Source organism: Triplophysa rosa, linkage group LG12, assembly GCF_024868665.1.
Source record: "Triplophysa rosa linkage group LG12, Trosa_1v2, whole genome shotgun sequence".
In the NCBI taxonomy this organism is placed as follows: Eukaryota; Metazoa; Chordata; class Actinopteri; order Cypriniformes; family Nemacheilidae; genus Triplophysa; species Triplophysa rosa.
This window is the reverse complement of record NC_079901.1, coordinates 15,987,088-16,005,036: the sequence shown is the minus strand read 5'-3', so window position 1 is coordinate 16,005,036 and position 17,949 is coordinate 15,987,088. Positions and strand designations below refer to the sequence as shown.

General features: G+C 41.4%; 1 protein-coding gene across 1 annotated transcript; it reads right to left on the bottom strand.

The window, feature by feature from the left end:
- Positions 1 to 221: 221 nt before the first annotated feature.
- On the bottom strand, positions 222 to 9,408 carry hsf4 (heat shock transcription factor 4). The gene is given in 13 exon segments (XM_057347333.1): positions 222 to 1,652; positions 1,772 to 1,917; positions 2,087 to 2,152; positions 2,260 to 2,368; positions 4,219 to 4,413; positions 4,903 to 5,027; positions 5,148 to 5,247; positions 5,767 to 5,834; positions 6,335 to 6,410; positions 6,760 to 6,884; positions 7,040 to 7,167; positions 7,260 to 7,368; positions 8,822 to 9,408. Coding segments are annotated over 12 exon segments (1,326 nt in total). The 5' UTR covers positions 8,948 to 9,408; the 3' UTR covers positions 222 to 1,652; positions 1,772 to 1,818.
- Between the last annotated feature and the right edge of the window lie 8,541 nt (positions 9,409 to 17,949).

The window sequence follows — 17,949 nt, the reverse complement described above, 5'->3', positions numbered from 1 at the left end:
AGAATTGAGTTTTTATCTTTTCCAGTGGACTGGTCACTAGAATTGTTAAGATTTACCACAGTAAAGTTTTATAAAGGTGGTATAACCTTTTCGAAACATGTCATGTATGTCTAGAATATGACATATTTCTGCATATGTTATCATTCGATAATGATGTGTGCATCTACCTTCAGTATAATGTTGTGTGTAAAAATAAAAATGAGATTTTTGCATGCTTTGAAAATACCTTTAATTTTTTAACATTCACTGCTACTGCTGAGAGTCGGTAACAGACTACATCCAGAATTAAATTCCAGTATTCTTTCTTACAATAGGCTTGTATACTAATGAGTTAATGTACATTTATTTATCACCAGTGCAAGTAATCATTTAATGGAAAAAACTATACAACTCTTTTGTCAATGTGAAAACGCACCCTTCTCACAATAAACCATTTAATTATTGCTCCATGTTGGGGAATAGTGAAAAAGGAGAACATAAACTAACACAGAATAAAGCCCATTTCTAATACAGTTATCACCCTTAGTGCAATGTATTCCATCTTAATCATAATTCTCAGTCGTCATTCATACAAATCAATGCCAAAATTGCTTTCTTGGGAATCATACAAATGCAACAATATTGCACTTTAAATGTAAAACATGTGTAAGAGATCTAGGGTATTTTGCTTTGCTACATGGCTGCCCTGTATTAACAAAGTGCATTCTGTCCTTTTGAAATTTTTGTATGTTGTGTGTTAATTTGCCCTCATTACATATATGAGGTTTGGCAGGAACAATAAGCGTAAATGTTTATGCTGTTATTGCTATATATTCATCTTTTGTTGATAGTGTGGGTTTAAAAACTGTCAACTGAAATGTCAAATTTGAATACAATAAATAAAAATATTGAAAAATATAAATATCACATAACGATAGTGCTCAGCTCAAAGGCATTCAGTGTCTCCTTTATCAGCTAACCAACCAGTACTACATCTGTATCAAATGTGGGCAAATATCACACAATTTACGATTTAGTGTATCAAAGACAACTGTAAATTCAGTAAGGCTATAGCTGATCAACTAAATAATAGATAAGAAACAAAGATGCTTAATGCAAATAAAGACACTAAAGTGTGCAAAAAGTATCATTTTCATTTTCTAACCCCTATACCTCTCACATTAATACATGCATAATATGGTTGAACCAGTACTTTTTTTTAAAACTATTTTTAAGTCTATATTAAAATACAAGGATTGTTATAATAGTAATTTGAACTAAATGTCTTAATATTAACAATTAAATATGAGGGGGAAATGAAATCACAGCTCCACAAAGCAGAAACTCCAACACACAGACTAAAGTGCATTTAAACCTGGGCCTATAACTGTATACAGTTCACCTGCATTTAGGTGGAGGAAAATGCTTTATATTCCTTGGTTTTCAAAACAATCATGATGTAGGCCACACTTCTTGTATGTGGTATGGTAAATATCCCATTTGCCATGGAATATATTGCTCCAGATGCACCTTACTTTTGGCCCATTATGCAAGTAATGATCTTTAAAAGGGCTGGTGTCACCTCCCCGTCTACTATCCAGAATACAGAGTCTTCTCTTCATATATTTTGAATTCATTTGCAAACCAAGTGCAATGCTTTCATTTGGCTCCCCCTTAAAGAGACACAATAAATGAAGGTAATCAAAAATGTGAAGTAGACTTGAAAACTATAGATTGATCAATATTTGGATAAAAGATACTTGTTTACTCCAGCTGATATGTCATTGGGTACCTGATTATTTCTCAGAAGGGATCTTTGCTGGCTGTGGTATCAGAGACTCACTGTTCTTCATTGCCAGCAGTCGTGTAGGCCTCTGCTTCTTGCCCCTGAAACATGTACTGGGACACAGCGGCAGGGATAAGGGCATTAGCCAGCTCCTGTACATTCACAAATACACAGTTTATAAAAGTGTCCATACAATGATCATGCTAGAATTGCTATGTTTTTTTTTTCTTCTTTTATTAATTGCCTGTAAAATCATGCATTTATCTACTATAGCTACAGTAATGTACAGTAATTGTAGTAATGTATTGTAAGAAAACTCACAAATTTCAGGTTTGGATCCAGTTCTGTAAAATTCCACTCATTTAAAGGCAGAGCAAATGTGAAGGGCTATAAAATGTCATTGGTTAATCGGAGTCATTCAAATGAATAATTAAATGAAGTTCTATGTTTGCATCCTCCCATTTACTTAAACATATTTTCTCTCTCATACTTACATCCATTTGTGCGACATTGGGATCCATGCTCTGCTGGTGACTCCTCAGAAGCAGCTGTAAATCCTCCAGATTCACGTCGACATTATCCACACCATCAGGCATTTCTGGTCTTTAACATACAGTAGGTGTACAGTATAATGTGAAAATTGAATCACATTGAATTAAGCCCACACCCATATGTACGTATATGATATACTTGTTCCTAGATATGTCCTAGACCCCTTTAAGTCTATGTCTGGTCAGTTCTTAAAGGAGCCAGTCTTTTGCTGTTTTTGAGGCTTTGATTATATTTTTTGGGTGTTTAACAATGGATGTTCATGTTTCTAATTTTAAAAAACGCTTTATATTTCACATATTTCAAGTTTATTGTTCACTGCTGTCCCTCTTCTAACAAAACGACTGGATTTCTTCCGGTATACATAAAGTCCCTCCGTCCGAAACGCTCTGATTGGTAAAGCTGACCAGGTCTGTCGTGATTGGTTCCACGCTTAGAGCGTATGTGTGAAGATGTCCCACCCATACCATATCAGCGAGCTTCCGCTTCTCAGGCTGTTGTGATTGGTCGGTGCCCCTCTCAGTGCACGTGTATTTATAAGCTTTGGCTTTTAGCAATAAACAGTAACAATGGCGTCGACTTCACTTCATCAGTTAAAAATATGCGGATCGATCGAAGTGTAACAGAGGTCTGCTAGAGCATGTGCAAACGTCAATCTTTTTTAGAGATCGCACATTTTATTCCTACTATGGCGAGGGAAATGACACCGGACCGATTGGCGTCAGACCGGTTATATTAATTAACACTAATACCAGAATTATATTGGATCTAAGTTGGGTAATAAAACGAGCAGATTGACTAGGAGACATTTGCAAGCAGGACTTCAGAGGACATTTCATAGAAGTGTTTTACAGGTATGCGCACACACACACACACACACACACACACACACACACACACACACACACACACACAATATCAGTGTATTACACAGAACAGCCTTCAAAGCCGATGTTAAAGTCATGGAAGCTGTTACTTGACCGTTGGTTATCTTAGAATGTGTGTAGCTGAATTCTTATTGCCAGCTGTAGGACTGCGATGAAAGTGAAAGTAGTTTAGCGCGTAGCTCAGTCAAATGTTTACAATTTCTGATAACCAAACACTACTCCCCAGCGGCTCTTCCTCTTCTCTAAGGAAGGCCTCGACCCCCTTTTTGGCATATTCCTTTGGGCGGAGGTTATTAAAAGCACTTGGAATAGTGACATCATGTACCCGAGAAGTAAAGGGCTGTAGTCCGATTCCAGCCATTCTCTGTAGTCCTTGAAATGCAAATTCTGTTGAAGACAATATCTCGCTTGGCATTGAACTTCGAGCTTTATCATTTTGCAGATATTGTTTATGCTCTAACAGCAACATTACACACTAACTAAAGGTTGAAAAATGGGATCGCGGGGAATGGGACCTTTAAACTTAATTTAAGTATTCAGGCATTATTATAGAACTATATTTCAGTTATAATTGTAAATAATTTATGCTGTAAAGCAAAACAGAAAAGTATCTTCAAGTATGTTTACCATCAACTTTATTTTACTCATAAATTAAAAACTCATTTAAAGGTAAAGTGTATAAAATTTAGGAGCATCTAGCGGCGATGTTTTGAACTGCAACCAATGGCTCACTCCACCCCTCCCTTTCATAGCACTTTGGCGGCTGACACAGCACTAAGATGTCGTCACGTTTTCGCTTCTTTGCCGAAGGAGATAACGTATTCAAATAACACGCTCTGTAGAGCAGTTTAGATGATCAAACCAATTCGATATTTCTGAGAGAATGGGAATTAGCCCTCAGGGTTGACTCATAATTATGACTCTAGAATCTTAGCAGTCCTACCAAAACAGATTATATCTGCTTAGTAGATATTTGTTAGATAGATAGTTGTTAAAAAAAATCCTGTTGCATTATACCTTTCCAGCATGGGTCTTTTGGCCCTTCTTTCTCCCAAGCTAGATCCTCTGCCATCTAGGACGGACTGTACCATGGCAACAGGGAGGACTGGAGGCTCAGCACACACCTCACAGGGGCCAAGTGGTACACCATCCCCTCGCCCCTGCACCCCAGGACTCACTGGCTCTTCCTTTATCAGCATCAGACACTTTTCCCTAAACAAACAAATAACATTAATCCAGACATATGTATGATATAAGATACAGTATAGTGCACAAAGTGATGGACCACATCATTTTTTTGTTTATGCTGCTTTTGCTATGTTCTAGCTATTTCTCCTTTTGCCTTCCAAAACGGGTAAGGTCACATGTTTGAACAACATGAAAATAAATAAGAGTAAATTTGTTTTTATTTAAGAGTGAACTTTTCCTTTAAAAAATAAGAGTCGCATCGGAGCCGATAGCCTCATGGGCAGTGCTCCGACACGTGGCACAGTTGCGCATCGGGCGACCTGGGTTCGATTCCCGTCTCGTGGTCCTTTCCCGAACCCACCCCCTTCTCTCTTTCTCCCACTTCGCTTCCTGTCCTCTCTATCACTAAGCTGTACAATTAAAGGCAAAACACCAAAAATAAATCTTAAAGAAAGAAAAAAAACTAAGCAGGCAATTTGTACATTAATTTAAAAAAAAAAAAGAGTCGCTTACCTTGATTCCTCTGCCTGCATTTGCAAAGCCATGGCATTGGACTGTGACATTTCCGTGACATCTGAGATTATTGGCCCTCCTGTCATTGCGCTGCTAGTGGAACAAGATGCAGTTTCTGTGGATGGCTGGGTAAAAGTAAAAAAGAGAGATTCTGTCTTTGTCATATTTTGTTTTAAACTCAACTTTAAGACCAACATCCATTCACTAATTTATTGCTTGATCTTTCACATTAGAAGCGTTCTCACCGACTGAATATAGAACTATTCTTGCAAGGACCCCATGGAGTGACTATGGCTGAATTTGGAGGCCAGAGGGGTAGAGCAGCCATCATTCAGCATCAGAGGACTGAGGAGCAGGAAATAAGCAGCAGATAATAGAAAGAAGCCACATCATCCCTTATTAAGTATGTAACATACAAAGACCTTTTGACAAGTGTGGTGATCGATAAACCTATACACCCCTGGTGATAAGATGTGGATTTTTCGATCAATGCATGTTTCGTCATGGTATGAGCACTGACTCTTACTCGGTTTGTTCTTATGCGTCACACTAGCTGACGACGTATCTTTTAATAGAGGGGTCATGCGCCACAGTGTGTGTGCGCGTGTTTGTAGGTGTATGCGTGAGGACAAGAGCGCGTTGTCTGACTCAGCATTCAGTTCCATTCATCCGCGCAGCTAAGGCCCGTGAATTGTGTCAGCTGACTGTTTCCAGCTGAGCTGGCCTTTCCTCTGCTGTGTTTGTGTTCATCAGGCTGTTGATTGCTATTTTCTGTTTGCTCTTTTTTGTTTGTGAATGCGTGCATCAATACAAAATCAGATGCTTCAGATTAGTATTTGTATTGAAGTGTGTGTTACGGCTTACAGCTTTCTCTTCATGCCGACTGTGCTGGGAGTATTGGACTGCATCTGGCTAAACAGGAACTGAATCAGCTATTAATAGAACAGAGAACCAGAGCGTGATTGAGCATTACTCCGCTGTATCCAACACCAACCTATCACTGCATCTTCCAATATCACTCTTCTGTATGTAAAAAATTAAGAGACTGTTTCACAATTAAAATTTGATTTACTATTTATAGGTATGTGTTTCGTTAAAATGATCATTTTTGTTTCATTCTGTGAATGATTAATATTTCAAATAAAAATATTGTTTCCATTTGCATTTATGTGCAGAAAATGAAAACTGAAGACACAGCATTATTTGTATACGTATTTAGGAAAAGTTCAAAAAAATAATTTTATGTGATAACCTCAATTTATATCACAGTTTTGATGTGTCTTGTCATGCTGTCAGTCTTTCACATTGCTGTTCACTTTATGTCAGTCCTGAGGTTTGATTTTGACTTGATTGGCAACAATACATCTGCAAATGCTGATTATTTGGAAATTTTGAATGGTCTCTTAATTTTTTCTATGGCTGTATTTCTTACCTTGTTCATGACTTTCTGCTGCTGCGTGTGGTTCTGCCTCAGGGACACCACCTCTCTCCAGAGAACATCATTCTGCCTAAAGTAGGTAGGTAGGTAGGTAGGTAGGTGTATTAATGATAAAATGGTTTTGTGTATTGATGGTTAAATTATGTTTTTATCACACAAATCTGCAGGATTCAGCTCCAAGAAACAAATATTGAGCATAGCAACTAACAGTGTGTGTTTGGTTATGCCACCAGACCCCATCTGTCATGTTGAATGCTACTGAATGTTCTGTTAAGGCAGCTTTAACAAAACACCTATCCATTGAGAGTCACAATGAAGTAGGTGAAACGTTATAGAGATAATATAGGTGAAAGGTCAAGTTGTTTGAGGTTCAGTTTTGTTGTGAGCTCCCAAACGATGGCATGTTTAGAATAGCTTACTGTTTCATATCCTGCATCTGCATCTCCATGTTCTCTTGTTGACTGCGAAGCACCTGAACTTCATAGAGCAGTTTACTCAAGTCCTCCTGTCGCACTTTAGTCTCCTCGCTCTTCACTATCGACACCTGAGAACAAATGCGCACAATCATCTTGCCCGAACAGAAATAAATGTGATGGGAGAACATAAATAAACCTTCAGCTCTCTTGTGTGTTTGTGTGGCCGAGGCAGAGAATGTAAGAGAATACAGAGAGACAATCACTTAAAGATGAGACGTTTCACCTTGCGCTTAATGTGTTCAAGTAGATGCTCGTGTCCCTGGAGGAAATAGAGGTGCTGAAACTCAGTATCATCTCGCTCTGGCTTTACCAGCCCGCTCTGCTCGATATTCACCACCTTCCTGAAGCCGTCTGAGAAGGGAGAGAGAAGTTAACATACACTCTTTCAATATGGAGTGTCTGTGAAAGCTGTGAGATGCTTGTGAGGGCATACAGATGCTTACACATATTGAGCTGCCGTACAAAGCTTGCCATGTTATTGTGCTTGAAGTATTTGGGCAGAACCTCCTTGGCAAATCTGCCCTGGTCAAAAACATGGAAGCTGGTGCCAGGCTAGAAGGGGAAAAACATGGCAACAGGGAAATATTGTTGCAAAAAAACCCAACAAAATCTATGCAAACAATGTAGAAACATTTAAAATCGGTAGTTTTGAGGAACCAAACAGATTGCATGCGTGTATGACATGGGGTTTAGTTTATTTTCATGCCAAGAATCAACTAAGGTAAATGTTCAACATCATTTTTTTTGGGGGGGGTTGAAGGAGATTAGAGTGTCTGTGAGTAGGGTTAATATATTATTAGGTCAACGCAAACTAACCAAGATTCACACTCAGAATGAAAAAAGAATATGCAAAACATCAACATCCAATCATGAATGAAATTAAATAATTACAGGGCTGCAATTTATTACTTTTAAATTACTAAACGTAAAAAAGTAATAAAATTGACTAACACTGTATCACTAGTTTTGAAGATTCCCACCAGTAATTCTTGCTGGCTTTTTGTAAGACATTGTTTAAATGTTAAACTGAGACAAAATAGAGGCAAATCATAGAAAAGTGTCTCCTTAAATGGACAAGAGGCCTACAATGTTTTTTTCACATTGGATTCTCATACTCCTACTATTATTTAATTGCTTTTACATACAAGTACATTGGTAATTCAATGTTAATTTTGTGTAAATTTAATTAATAGGTAGAAATGAACAAATACACATTTTCATTAGAAGATTATGCATTCACTTTTTAAATCAAGCATTTATCGTCAAAGAGTTCGTCACGAATTTGTGGTTCCAAGTTATCAATATTTTTATTGGCCTGTATTGTGAAGTTAATTTTTAAAAGTTACTTTTTAAATAACTGCACCACATACAGTATATCCTAAAAACAAAATTGAAATAAAAAATATACTTTTCACAAGCCTGTAGCAGAATTTCAGAGTAATTCCCTTACAGATTGTTCAGATTGCTTTCCTATTAACAGATCAACATACTGTATATAAAGTGTTTCCCATGTTCATACCAGCTTTACTTTGGAAATTTACAGATTTACATTTTAATTTGTTTTTTGCCCATTTACTTAAAGGGATACTCAACCCCAAAATTAAAATTCTGTCACAACTTACTTAACCTCAAGTAGTTCCAAACCTGTATAAATGTCTTTGTTCTGCAACACAAAGAAAAATATTTAGAAGAAGGTTAGCAACTGAGATTCCTGGGATAGTCAAGGTGCCCCAGAAGTGTTTGTTTTTCTAAATTCTTCAAAATATCTATAATAGTTTTTTCTACTATGGTAGTCATTGGTGCCCCAGAAATCTCAGTTGCTAACATTTTTCCAAATATATTTCTTTGTGTACAACCAAACTAAGAAATGTATACAGGTTTGGAAAAACTTGAGGACGAGTAATTCATGACAGAATTTTCATTTTTGGGTGGACTATCCCTTTAATGGTCTATATCATATTTATGAACAAAAATAAGCCCAAGAATGCTATCAAGATGAACTCACAGTGCTCCAGCAGATAAGATGATTGGTCTCTGGGTCCTCCACTAAATTCCACAGTTTAGTGAGGAAAGCAGGTACATTGCTGGCGTATCCTCCATCCACACCTATAGACCCTGGATTCTCCTGCATGGCTAAACTTGGATTGATGTTTCTTTAATTCAAAAGTAATTTAGTCCATTTCCAAATCAATGTTCTCTTGGGGCCTGCGCTTCTGATGCTGTTCCTCTCACTGCTCCTCCTTCTCTCTATCTGTGGCCTAGTCATAGAACCATATCGGTCCCTTCAATTCCCACAGGTCAGAGTCAGCATAAAGCAATGCCCTGTAGCATGACCACTCTACCTCTATTCAACAAAGGATACCACAGGAGAACAATACATGACCACACAAAGCCTAGAATAATGCCACAGTGTCACGCCAAACAACACAATGTCCAAACACAACCTGCGCACGAGAGTGTGTTGGGCAGATGTGTGGGTTTGAATTGTCATTCATCTATTTCAGGTTGTTGTTAAAAAACTGTTTGTCTTCAAGAGATGGAATATTTAAATACTGCATGTACAAACAGCAAAAATGTGTCTTCCTATATGAAATCGTGCTAAATTTAAAAAAAGGTTTGACTTATGTAACACACATTATATGTAACACTGTGTTTTGTTAGAATTTAAAATTTACCCAGATAAAACAGCTTTATTCTGTCATTGAATATAAATTTAAGGTGTGGTTACATGTTACATACATTCTTGAGAATGTTATTTCATTACTAAACATTATTAAATAATGTTTTTTGCAGTAAATCAAATTATTAATAAAACAAACTGAAATGCTTATTCAGCTACCCCTGTCAGCCTTTCTAATTATTTTTAGACCAAATGCATGCTGTTATTAACATCTTAAACATAAAGGGATGCTTCACCCAAAAATTCTCTCATCATTTGCTCACCTTCGAGTTGTTCCAAATCTGTATACATTTCTTTGTTCTGATGAACACAGAGAAAGATATTTGGAAGAATGCTTTTAACCAAACAGATCTTGCCCCCATTGACTCCCATAGTAGGAAAAATTGCTTTATAATGTTTTTGTTCTGTTGAACACAAAAGAAGACATTCTGAAGAATGTAGGACAGCAAACAGTTCTTGGGCACTTTTGACTACCATTGTATTTTTTCCTACTATGGTAGTCAATGGGGGGCAAAATCTGTCTGGTTATAAGCATTCTTCTCTGTGTTCATCAGAAGAAAGAAATTTATATAGATTTGGAACAACTCGAAGGTGAGTAAATGATGACAAAATTTTCATTTTTGGGTGAAGTATCCCTTTAAGAGCTAAATCTTTTCAGAACTAAAGCGAATAAATTATATTTCATTCTGCTGTATATAGCACATACCTTGTACTACAATAGTCTATTCTTATTTTTTACTTGTACATATTTACATACACGCATAGCTTTACTCTCTATATCTTGATCTTATGTTTATTGTATTGTATTTCTTAATTTTTTATACCCATAGGCCCTTATTTAAATCATCTGTGTACTGTATTCTATTGTGTTATGGTCTCTGTGTACTGTTGTTGCTGTTTCTGTGTACTGGATGCTCCTGTCACCAAAACAAATTCCTTGTATGTGCAAACATACTTGGCAATAAATCTCTTTCTGATTCTGAAATGCTCTTTCTTTTTTTAACACCAGGGGGACCCAAACTCTTGAGCTGACGTCTCTCATTGCCCAGGCAACACTCTCAACAGATTTTTTTATTATCAAAAACAGTGTACGCATTTTTAAGGCCACTCTTCTCAATGCTTGATATTTAGTTTAGAAACGAAATAAACAAAAGCTTTTACACAAGAAAACATGAATGATATGTGTATGTAGGCCTAACTATGTATGCAAGCTTAGTAGGCTGTGTCTGCAAACCATAAAATACCTAGTTCATAAAGAGGGGTGGTGTGGTGTGGTGGAAAACATATTAGTTGTTATTTCAGTATGACAAAATATGGCCTTATTTTATTTATATTTAAATATTACAGCATAAACAAGTATTTATTCACATGAAAGACAGCAGGGCTGCGTTCAGCCCGACAAAACGTTGCAAAACGTTTTTTAAATGGAAACGGTGGTGTGGTTGAACACCCTGTTGTGATGACGCAAGAGTTGAACTATGGCAGCTGAGAAGGCCATTCTTTGTGTTCTTTTTGAAGAATTTTCGGAGCCTGATGAAATCGGTATAAATACGTGTTGAATACTGCAAAATACATCTCTTCTAATATCTTCAATTGTTACGTATACCGAGATGCAACGGACACATTTAAACGACTTTAGTTGGACCCATTGTGCGAGCTGTCTCTTTAATACCGTGTGGGTTATATACAGTACATGTTGCTGCTGATTGGGCTGACATTCTTGACACACCCACCAAACAAGAGAAAACGTATCTCAAACCCTGTTGCACACTGTTGCAAACCGTTTCCAGGAAACGTGTCGTTCAACCCAGAAACCGTAGCAAAACGTTGCGCACCGGTTTGAGCTTGAACATGCCCAGTTCTCTCTGTAAGCACAGTTCCCTTTCTGTCGGTCTCTCGATGTTGTGTTGAATCGACAGATGGGGTTTGAGAACCTATCATCTTCTGAATAGCTTTGAAAATGCCAATGAAATTGGCAAATGAAATTTGCATGCCGGACTCTGCCCCGGATATCCGGGTATAAAAGGGAGACGGCGTGCTGCATTCATTCACCTTTTGTTCTTCGGAGCCTTCGATCTTATGATCAAAAAATCGGATCTACTGATCTTCAAAGACTGCTGGAATTTTATGACGTGGTGCAGCGGACTGTCCCTTCCTGCAGCGACTTCCCCTGGGCGTCTCGGCAGTTCCAGAGGTGTTTTCTTTATCTAAAAGTCAAATTTCTAGATCTGCATACCCTGAACAGGCACCTACACAAGCTGCTGTTCAGGATGCTCACGCAGAAGCGCATCCTGACGTCTATCAGATGTCAGGATTGGTTCATGGCAATTGACCTGAAGGATGCGTACTTTCATGTCTCGATTCTCCCTCGTCATCGACCGTTCCTGCGGTTCGCTTTCGAGGGGCAGGCATATCAGTACAGGGTCCTCCCCTTCGGTCTGTCCCTGTCCCCACGAGTCTTCACGAAGGTCGTGGAAGCCGCCCTCGTTCCCCTCAGGGAGAAAGGCATGCGCGTACTCAACTATCTCGACGACTGGCTTATCTTGGCACACTCGCTAGATCTGTTGTGTACACACAGGGACCTGGTGCTCCGGCACCTAGATCGTTTGGGACTACAGGTCAACCGGTAAAAGAGCAAGCTCTGCCCCGTGCAGAGCATCTTTTTTCTCGGCATGGAACTCGACTCTCCCTCCATGACAGCGCGGCTGACTACCGAGCGTGCGCGGCTGACTACCGAGCGTGCACAGTCAGTGCTGAACTGCTTGAACCTTTTCAAGCAGTCAACGGTCCCCCTGAAACTATTTCAGAGGCGGCACATGGCATCCTCGGTGGGGGTGATCCCCCTTGGGTTGATGCACATGAGACCGCTCCAGCACTGGCTACAGAGTCGGGTTCCCTGGAGATCGTGGCACACCGGCAGCAGGCGTATGGTCATCATGCCTCTCTGCTGACGCACCCCAACCCCCTGGTCTTCAATTACCTTTCTGACCGTGGTGACAACAAACGCCTCCCTGCAGGGTTGGGGTGCGGTGTGCAACGGGCACGCAGTGTCGGGGCGATGGACAGGCCCCCGCCTGCGTTGGTATATCAACTGCCTAGAGTTGTTGGCTGTGCTACTTGCACTGAAGAGGCTGCAACCTCTCGTGCAGGACAAGCACGTGCTGGTCCAGTCGGACAGCACAACTGCCGTGGCGTATATCAACCATCAGGGTGGCATTCGCTCATGACAGTTAACACAACTTGCCCGACGCTTCCTCCTGTGGAGTCAATAGGTGACGAGGTCCCTGCGAGCCACACACATCCCGGGCGACCTGAACCAGACAGCCGACGCGCTCTCTCGTCAGTCGACGCCTCGTGGAGAGTGGCAACTCCACCCCTGCGCAGTCCAGCTCATTTGGGTGCAGTTCGGGCAGGCACAGGTAGACCTGTTCGCCTCCCCGGACACCACCCATTGCCCGCAATGGTACTCCCTGTCCGAGGCCCCCCTCGGCACGGATGCCCTAGCGCACAGCTGGCCACGGGAGAAGCGGAAGTACGCCTTCCCCCCAGTGAGCCTCATTGCACAGGTCCTGTGCAAGGTCAGGGAAGAGGAGCATCAAGTGCTACTAGTTGCGCCGTACTGGCCCAACCGGACTTGGTTCTCAGAGCTAATGCTCCTGACGACAACTCCCCCTGGCCGATTCCCCTGACGAATGACTTTCTTTCGCAGGGGAAGGGCACGTTGTGGCATCCGAGACCAGACCTCTGGAACCTCCACGTCTGGCTCCTGGACAGGACGAGGAGATCCTGAATGGCCTACCCCCAGCGGTGGTTGAGAAGGAAGGCCTCCGCCTGTGACGGCTGGTGGCAAGGGCTTCCCACCTTTTTCAAAAGCTTTGCGACCCCCTACCTCTCCACTGGATGGTTACAATTTCGCGCTAGCGCTCACGTCTGACACGCCCAGGCCAGTCAGCTTCGCTTCGCTAGAGATTGTGACTCGGCACAGCACCGTGGCATTTTCGATAGGAACCCCATCTGTCGGTTCGACACAACGTCGAGAGACCGACAGAAAGGGAACGTTTTGGTTATGGATGTAACCTCTGTTCCCTGATGGAGGGAACGAGACGTTGTGTCCTTCATGCCACAACGCTTGCCGCCCGCTGCAGCAGTCGAGAAATGCTCTCAGGCTCCTCAGCCCAAAAGGTGAATGAATGCAGCACGCCGTCTCCCTTTTATATCCGGGGCGGAGTTCGGCATGCAAATTTCATTCGCCAATTTCATTGGCCTTTTCAAAGCTAGTCAGAAGATGATAGGTTCTCAAGTCAAACCCCATCTGTCGGTTTGACATAACGTCTCGTTCCCTCCATCAGGGAACAGAGGTTACATCCGTAACCAAGACGTTTCTAAGGTCACATGGCCGTTAAAAATGCTTTAATAGTCATTCGGGTCAAAGCCAGATTCAATTAAACATGATTAGTAGCTGATGCATGCAAAATTAAAATCACCACTCATCATCTTTATGTACTAGACAGGTAGGTTTGCATAACTACTGTCTTGTCTTACATTCACAACCTTAACATCATCTCATGGCAAGTAAGCATACTGTAAAAAAAGCAATTCCTTTTATTTCCTGAAAAAAAAATACAATTTAGACATTAAACACATTCTAGAAGCTAGATTTAAATTAAATTAATACTACACGATGTAGGAAGTGTTTGGTTTGCATAAGAATGCATTTGAAGATGCACACTTCAGAGTTCTATTGTCATGTGACAGGTGTAACGCCACAAGTAGGAAGTAAGGTAAAAAAACGTAAATTATTTGTAAAGCAGGTGAGAAAAATTTGTTGCTAGGCACCAACAAATTATTTTTTTTAAACAATTAATTTGATACAGTTATGAATCAAGCTGCAATTTCCTTCTTAGTAGGCCTATTAATTTTCTATGTAACACTATGTAATACTGTACAAGCAAGCTGACCTGCAGGGTCTACACCTACAATATCTAGGCAACATCTGTAAATCTATCCCTAGTCACGTGACCCAGTTCAAACCTATGCAATTATATAGCTGTCACAACTCTCGATACAACACGATCTGGTCATCGCATAAATTAAATGAATCCGTTTAGGCTAAAATCCTTGATTGTTGGCAACCTGCGAAAATAATGCATTTTTACCTTTTTAAATCTTGACAATGACAATCAAACATGAATATTTTATGCGCTGCTGCTACAAATTGAACTTCAAATGACACGCATGGCATCATTTGTGTTTAGGTTTCTACAGAGAATGTAGTTTGTTGAGCTGACGCTCGTCACGTCATAAACTGACATAAATTGTTCTTGTGTTCAGGTAAGCTTCCTTACAGTTCTTCATTAAGTTGTACTGTCTGGGTTCACAATTGCATTTTTTATTAAAAAAAAATAGAAAACCTTTCCGCCATGATTATTTAGTTGACACGGACTAACTCGGACCCGCTGTTTTCCCTCGGGGGAGTTCATGTGCATTGCTCAGTCTAGTCTCGTAAAATACGATGCTGCGTACATTGAACACATGTCAGTCAAGTAAAGCACTGCAGGTCGGTGAGGTCAAGGGCAGGGGAAATGCTGCGTTCAAGACACCTCGGAATTAGTATATTTCCCACCACATACGCGGAAGTAACGTCTGAAGTTAGTAGCATTAAATGTATTTAGTAATAGATAAACATGTTACTAATCTTACTAATGATTTAGTAGCAGTAAAACATTACAAGTATCTGTTAACATTAAAAGAGCACCGTTCCATAAATTATTTCCTGGTTGAAGTGGGAACTATCCAATTTACGAGAGCACGTAAAGGCAACAATTGACTTGCATGTCCTGCAGGTCCGAGGTCAGTCATGATCTTCTTTAAAAAAAATATCGCCAGGATTAAACTCGCGAACTGTTGGCCCAGCTATGAACTGTTTGTGCAGCATAATGCTAATAACGTGTTAATGCTATATAGTTAGACCAAACACATTAGTGATTAAACAGTCAGAGGGATTTCCATTTTATATAGTTTTAACAGTTTAATGTTAGACACAGAGGAGAATGATTAACAGTGATTAAACAGAAATAATATAATGAATTACATACATGTGAGATGCAGTGATCACCCTGGGTTTGTAAAAATAGATTATAGAGGACATCAATGAGAATGATGAGAGATAAGTGACAGTAGGAAGCTTCCAGTCCAGTCACAAAGACTTTAATTTGACCAGTGTGTTTGGACTGTCACATTTACATTTAAACTTCAGGTGGAACTTGGGCCATAGTGAGATCAAAGCCACACACTCTGAGAAAGAGAAATCCTATTGTCCACATCATAGTGTAAAAGGTAGTGTGAAAATTGTTGGATTAAAAAAGAAAAACAGAATGATCTTGATGATGGTTCTTATTATGATTATTTGCACATTGTATTGATTTTATAATATAATGCAGTAGTTCAAAACGAAAATTCTGTCATCATTTACTCACCCTCTTGTCATTTCAAACCTGTGTGATGTTCTTTCTTCCGCAGAACACAAAAGAAGATATTTTGAAGAATGTTGTTAACAGCCCCCCATTCGCTTGAATTGGTTACAATAGAAGTGAATAGGGGCTGTGCTGTTCTGTTACCAGCATTTTCAAAATATCTTCTTTTGTGTTCTGCGGAAGAGAGAAAGTCATACAGGTTTGAAATGAAGGGGCGTGTAAATGATGACACACTTTTCTGTCACGGACTGGCGGGTGAGGTGAGAAGAACCCAAGTGCAGGCAGCAGTTCAAGGGTTAACAAAAAGGATATTTATTTAAACACAAAAAAACGAAACAAAAACCCACGATGGGGAAAAACGAATACGATAAAACAAATTAAAACAAAACACTTCTCACAGGGGAGCAAAAAATAACCAAACAAACTAGCGACACAACATCTAAATGAAAAGCGATGCGAGACAAGACAAGGGTATCCACAAACAGGTAATCCACAGTGTAACGTAGCACACAAGGTCAAAGGCACACGACACGGTAAATCAACAAACCCAACGTAATCCACGAGCAACCAGACAATGAAACAAGAGGGCATTATAAAGGGTAGACAAATGAAGGATAATTAACGAAGGCAGGTGGAGAACATTAGACATGGGAGGAGAGCAATACATGAGACGAGAGGGGCGGGGCCAATGACAGGACACGAGAAAACACATGAGAAGTAAAAACAAACAACTCATGGTTTTCTCACATAAAACCTAAGGGCTCTGCCCCGATCCCGCCACACGACTAGAATTCCATAAACAAGACGGTGGGACTGTGACACTTTTCATTGTGAAAGTGAACTTCTCCTTTAAGTTTAGTCATGCATCACTTGTAGTCTCAGACATACATTATAGGAAAGTACCAGCGAGTTTTCCTCACGCAAGTACCCCTCTCATTTACCTCTGAAAATGAGAAGATCTTTTTATGCCATATGACACAACATATTCTTGAGAGAACTGAAGATTGAAAAGAGAGGGAAAATGAGAAATAGTCCGTCAGCTCGCTTAGCAGATGGTGAAGATTCTTTGTTGCCCNGACTGGGACGCCGGCTGGATCACCGGACTGGGACGCCGGCTGGATCACCGGACTGGGACGCCGGCTGGATCACCGGACTGGGACGCCGGCTGGATCACCGGACTGGGACGCCGGCTGGATCACCGGACTGGGACGCCGGCTGGATCACCGGACTGGATGCCTGCTGGATCACCGGACTGGATGCCGGCTGGATCACCGGACTGGAAGCCGGCTGCACCGGACTGGACGCCGGCTGGACCACCGGACTGGAAGTCGGCTGGACCACCGGACTGGACGCCGGCTGCACCGGACTGGATTCCGACTGCACCGGACTGGACACCGGCTGGACCACCGGACTGGATGCCGGCTGCACCGGACTGGACGTCGGCTGTACCGGACTGGACGCCAGCTGGACCACCGAATTGGATTCCGACTGCACCGGACTGTACACCGGCTGCACCGGACTGGATACCGGCTGCACCGGACTGGATACCGGCTGCACCGGACTGGACACAGGACTGGACACAAGACTGGACATCGGGCTGGACACCGGACTGGACGCCGGCCGCACCGGACTGGACGCCGGCTGCACCGGACTGGACGCCGGCTGCACCGGACTGGACGCCGGCTGCACCAGCCGGGTTGGAGTCCACGCTGCCCGCCGCTGCCTCTTCTTCTTCCGCCGAGCCACCCGGCTGGTGGTCGGGTGATGGAAGGAGGTAAAAGGCACGGCTGGCTCTGGCTGGGACTCCTCGGAGGTGGATCCCCAAGACGCTCGCCTCCCCCGCTTGCCAACAAGGCTGGTGGAGGGTGGAGAAGCTGCCGAGGATGAGGAGAGCGGTGTGGTGATACCCACAACCCCGATCTGCAGGGGACCTTCCTAGGGGATAGCCGCCAGCCCCGTGAGAGGCTCCACCATGGACAC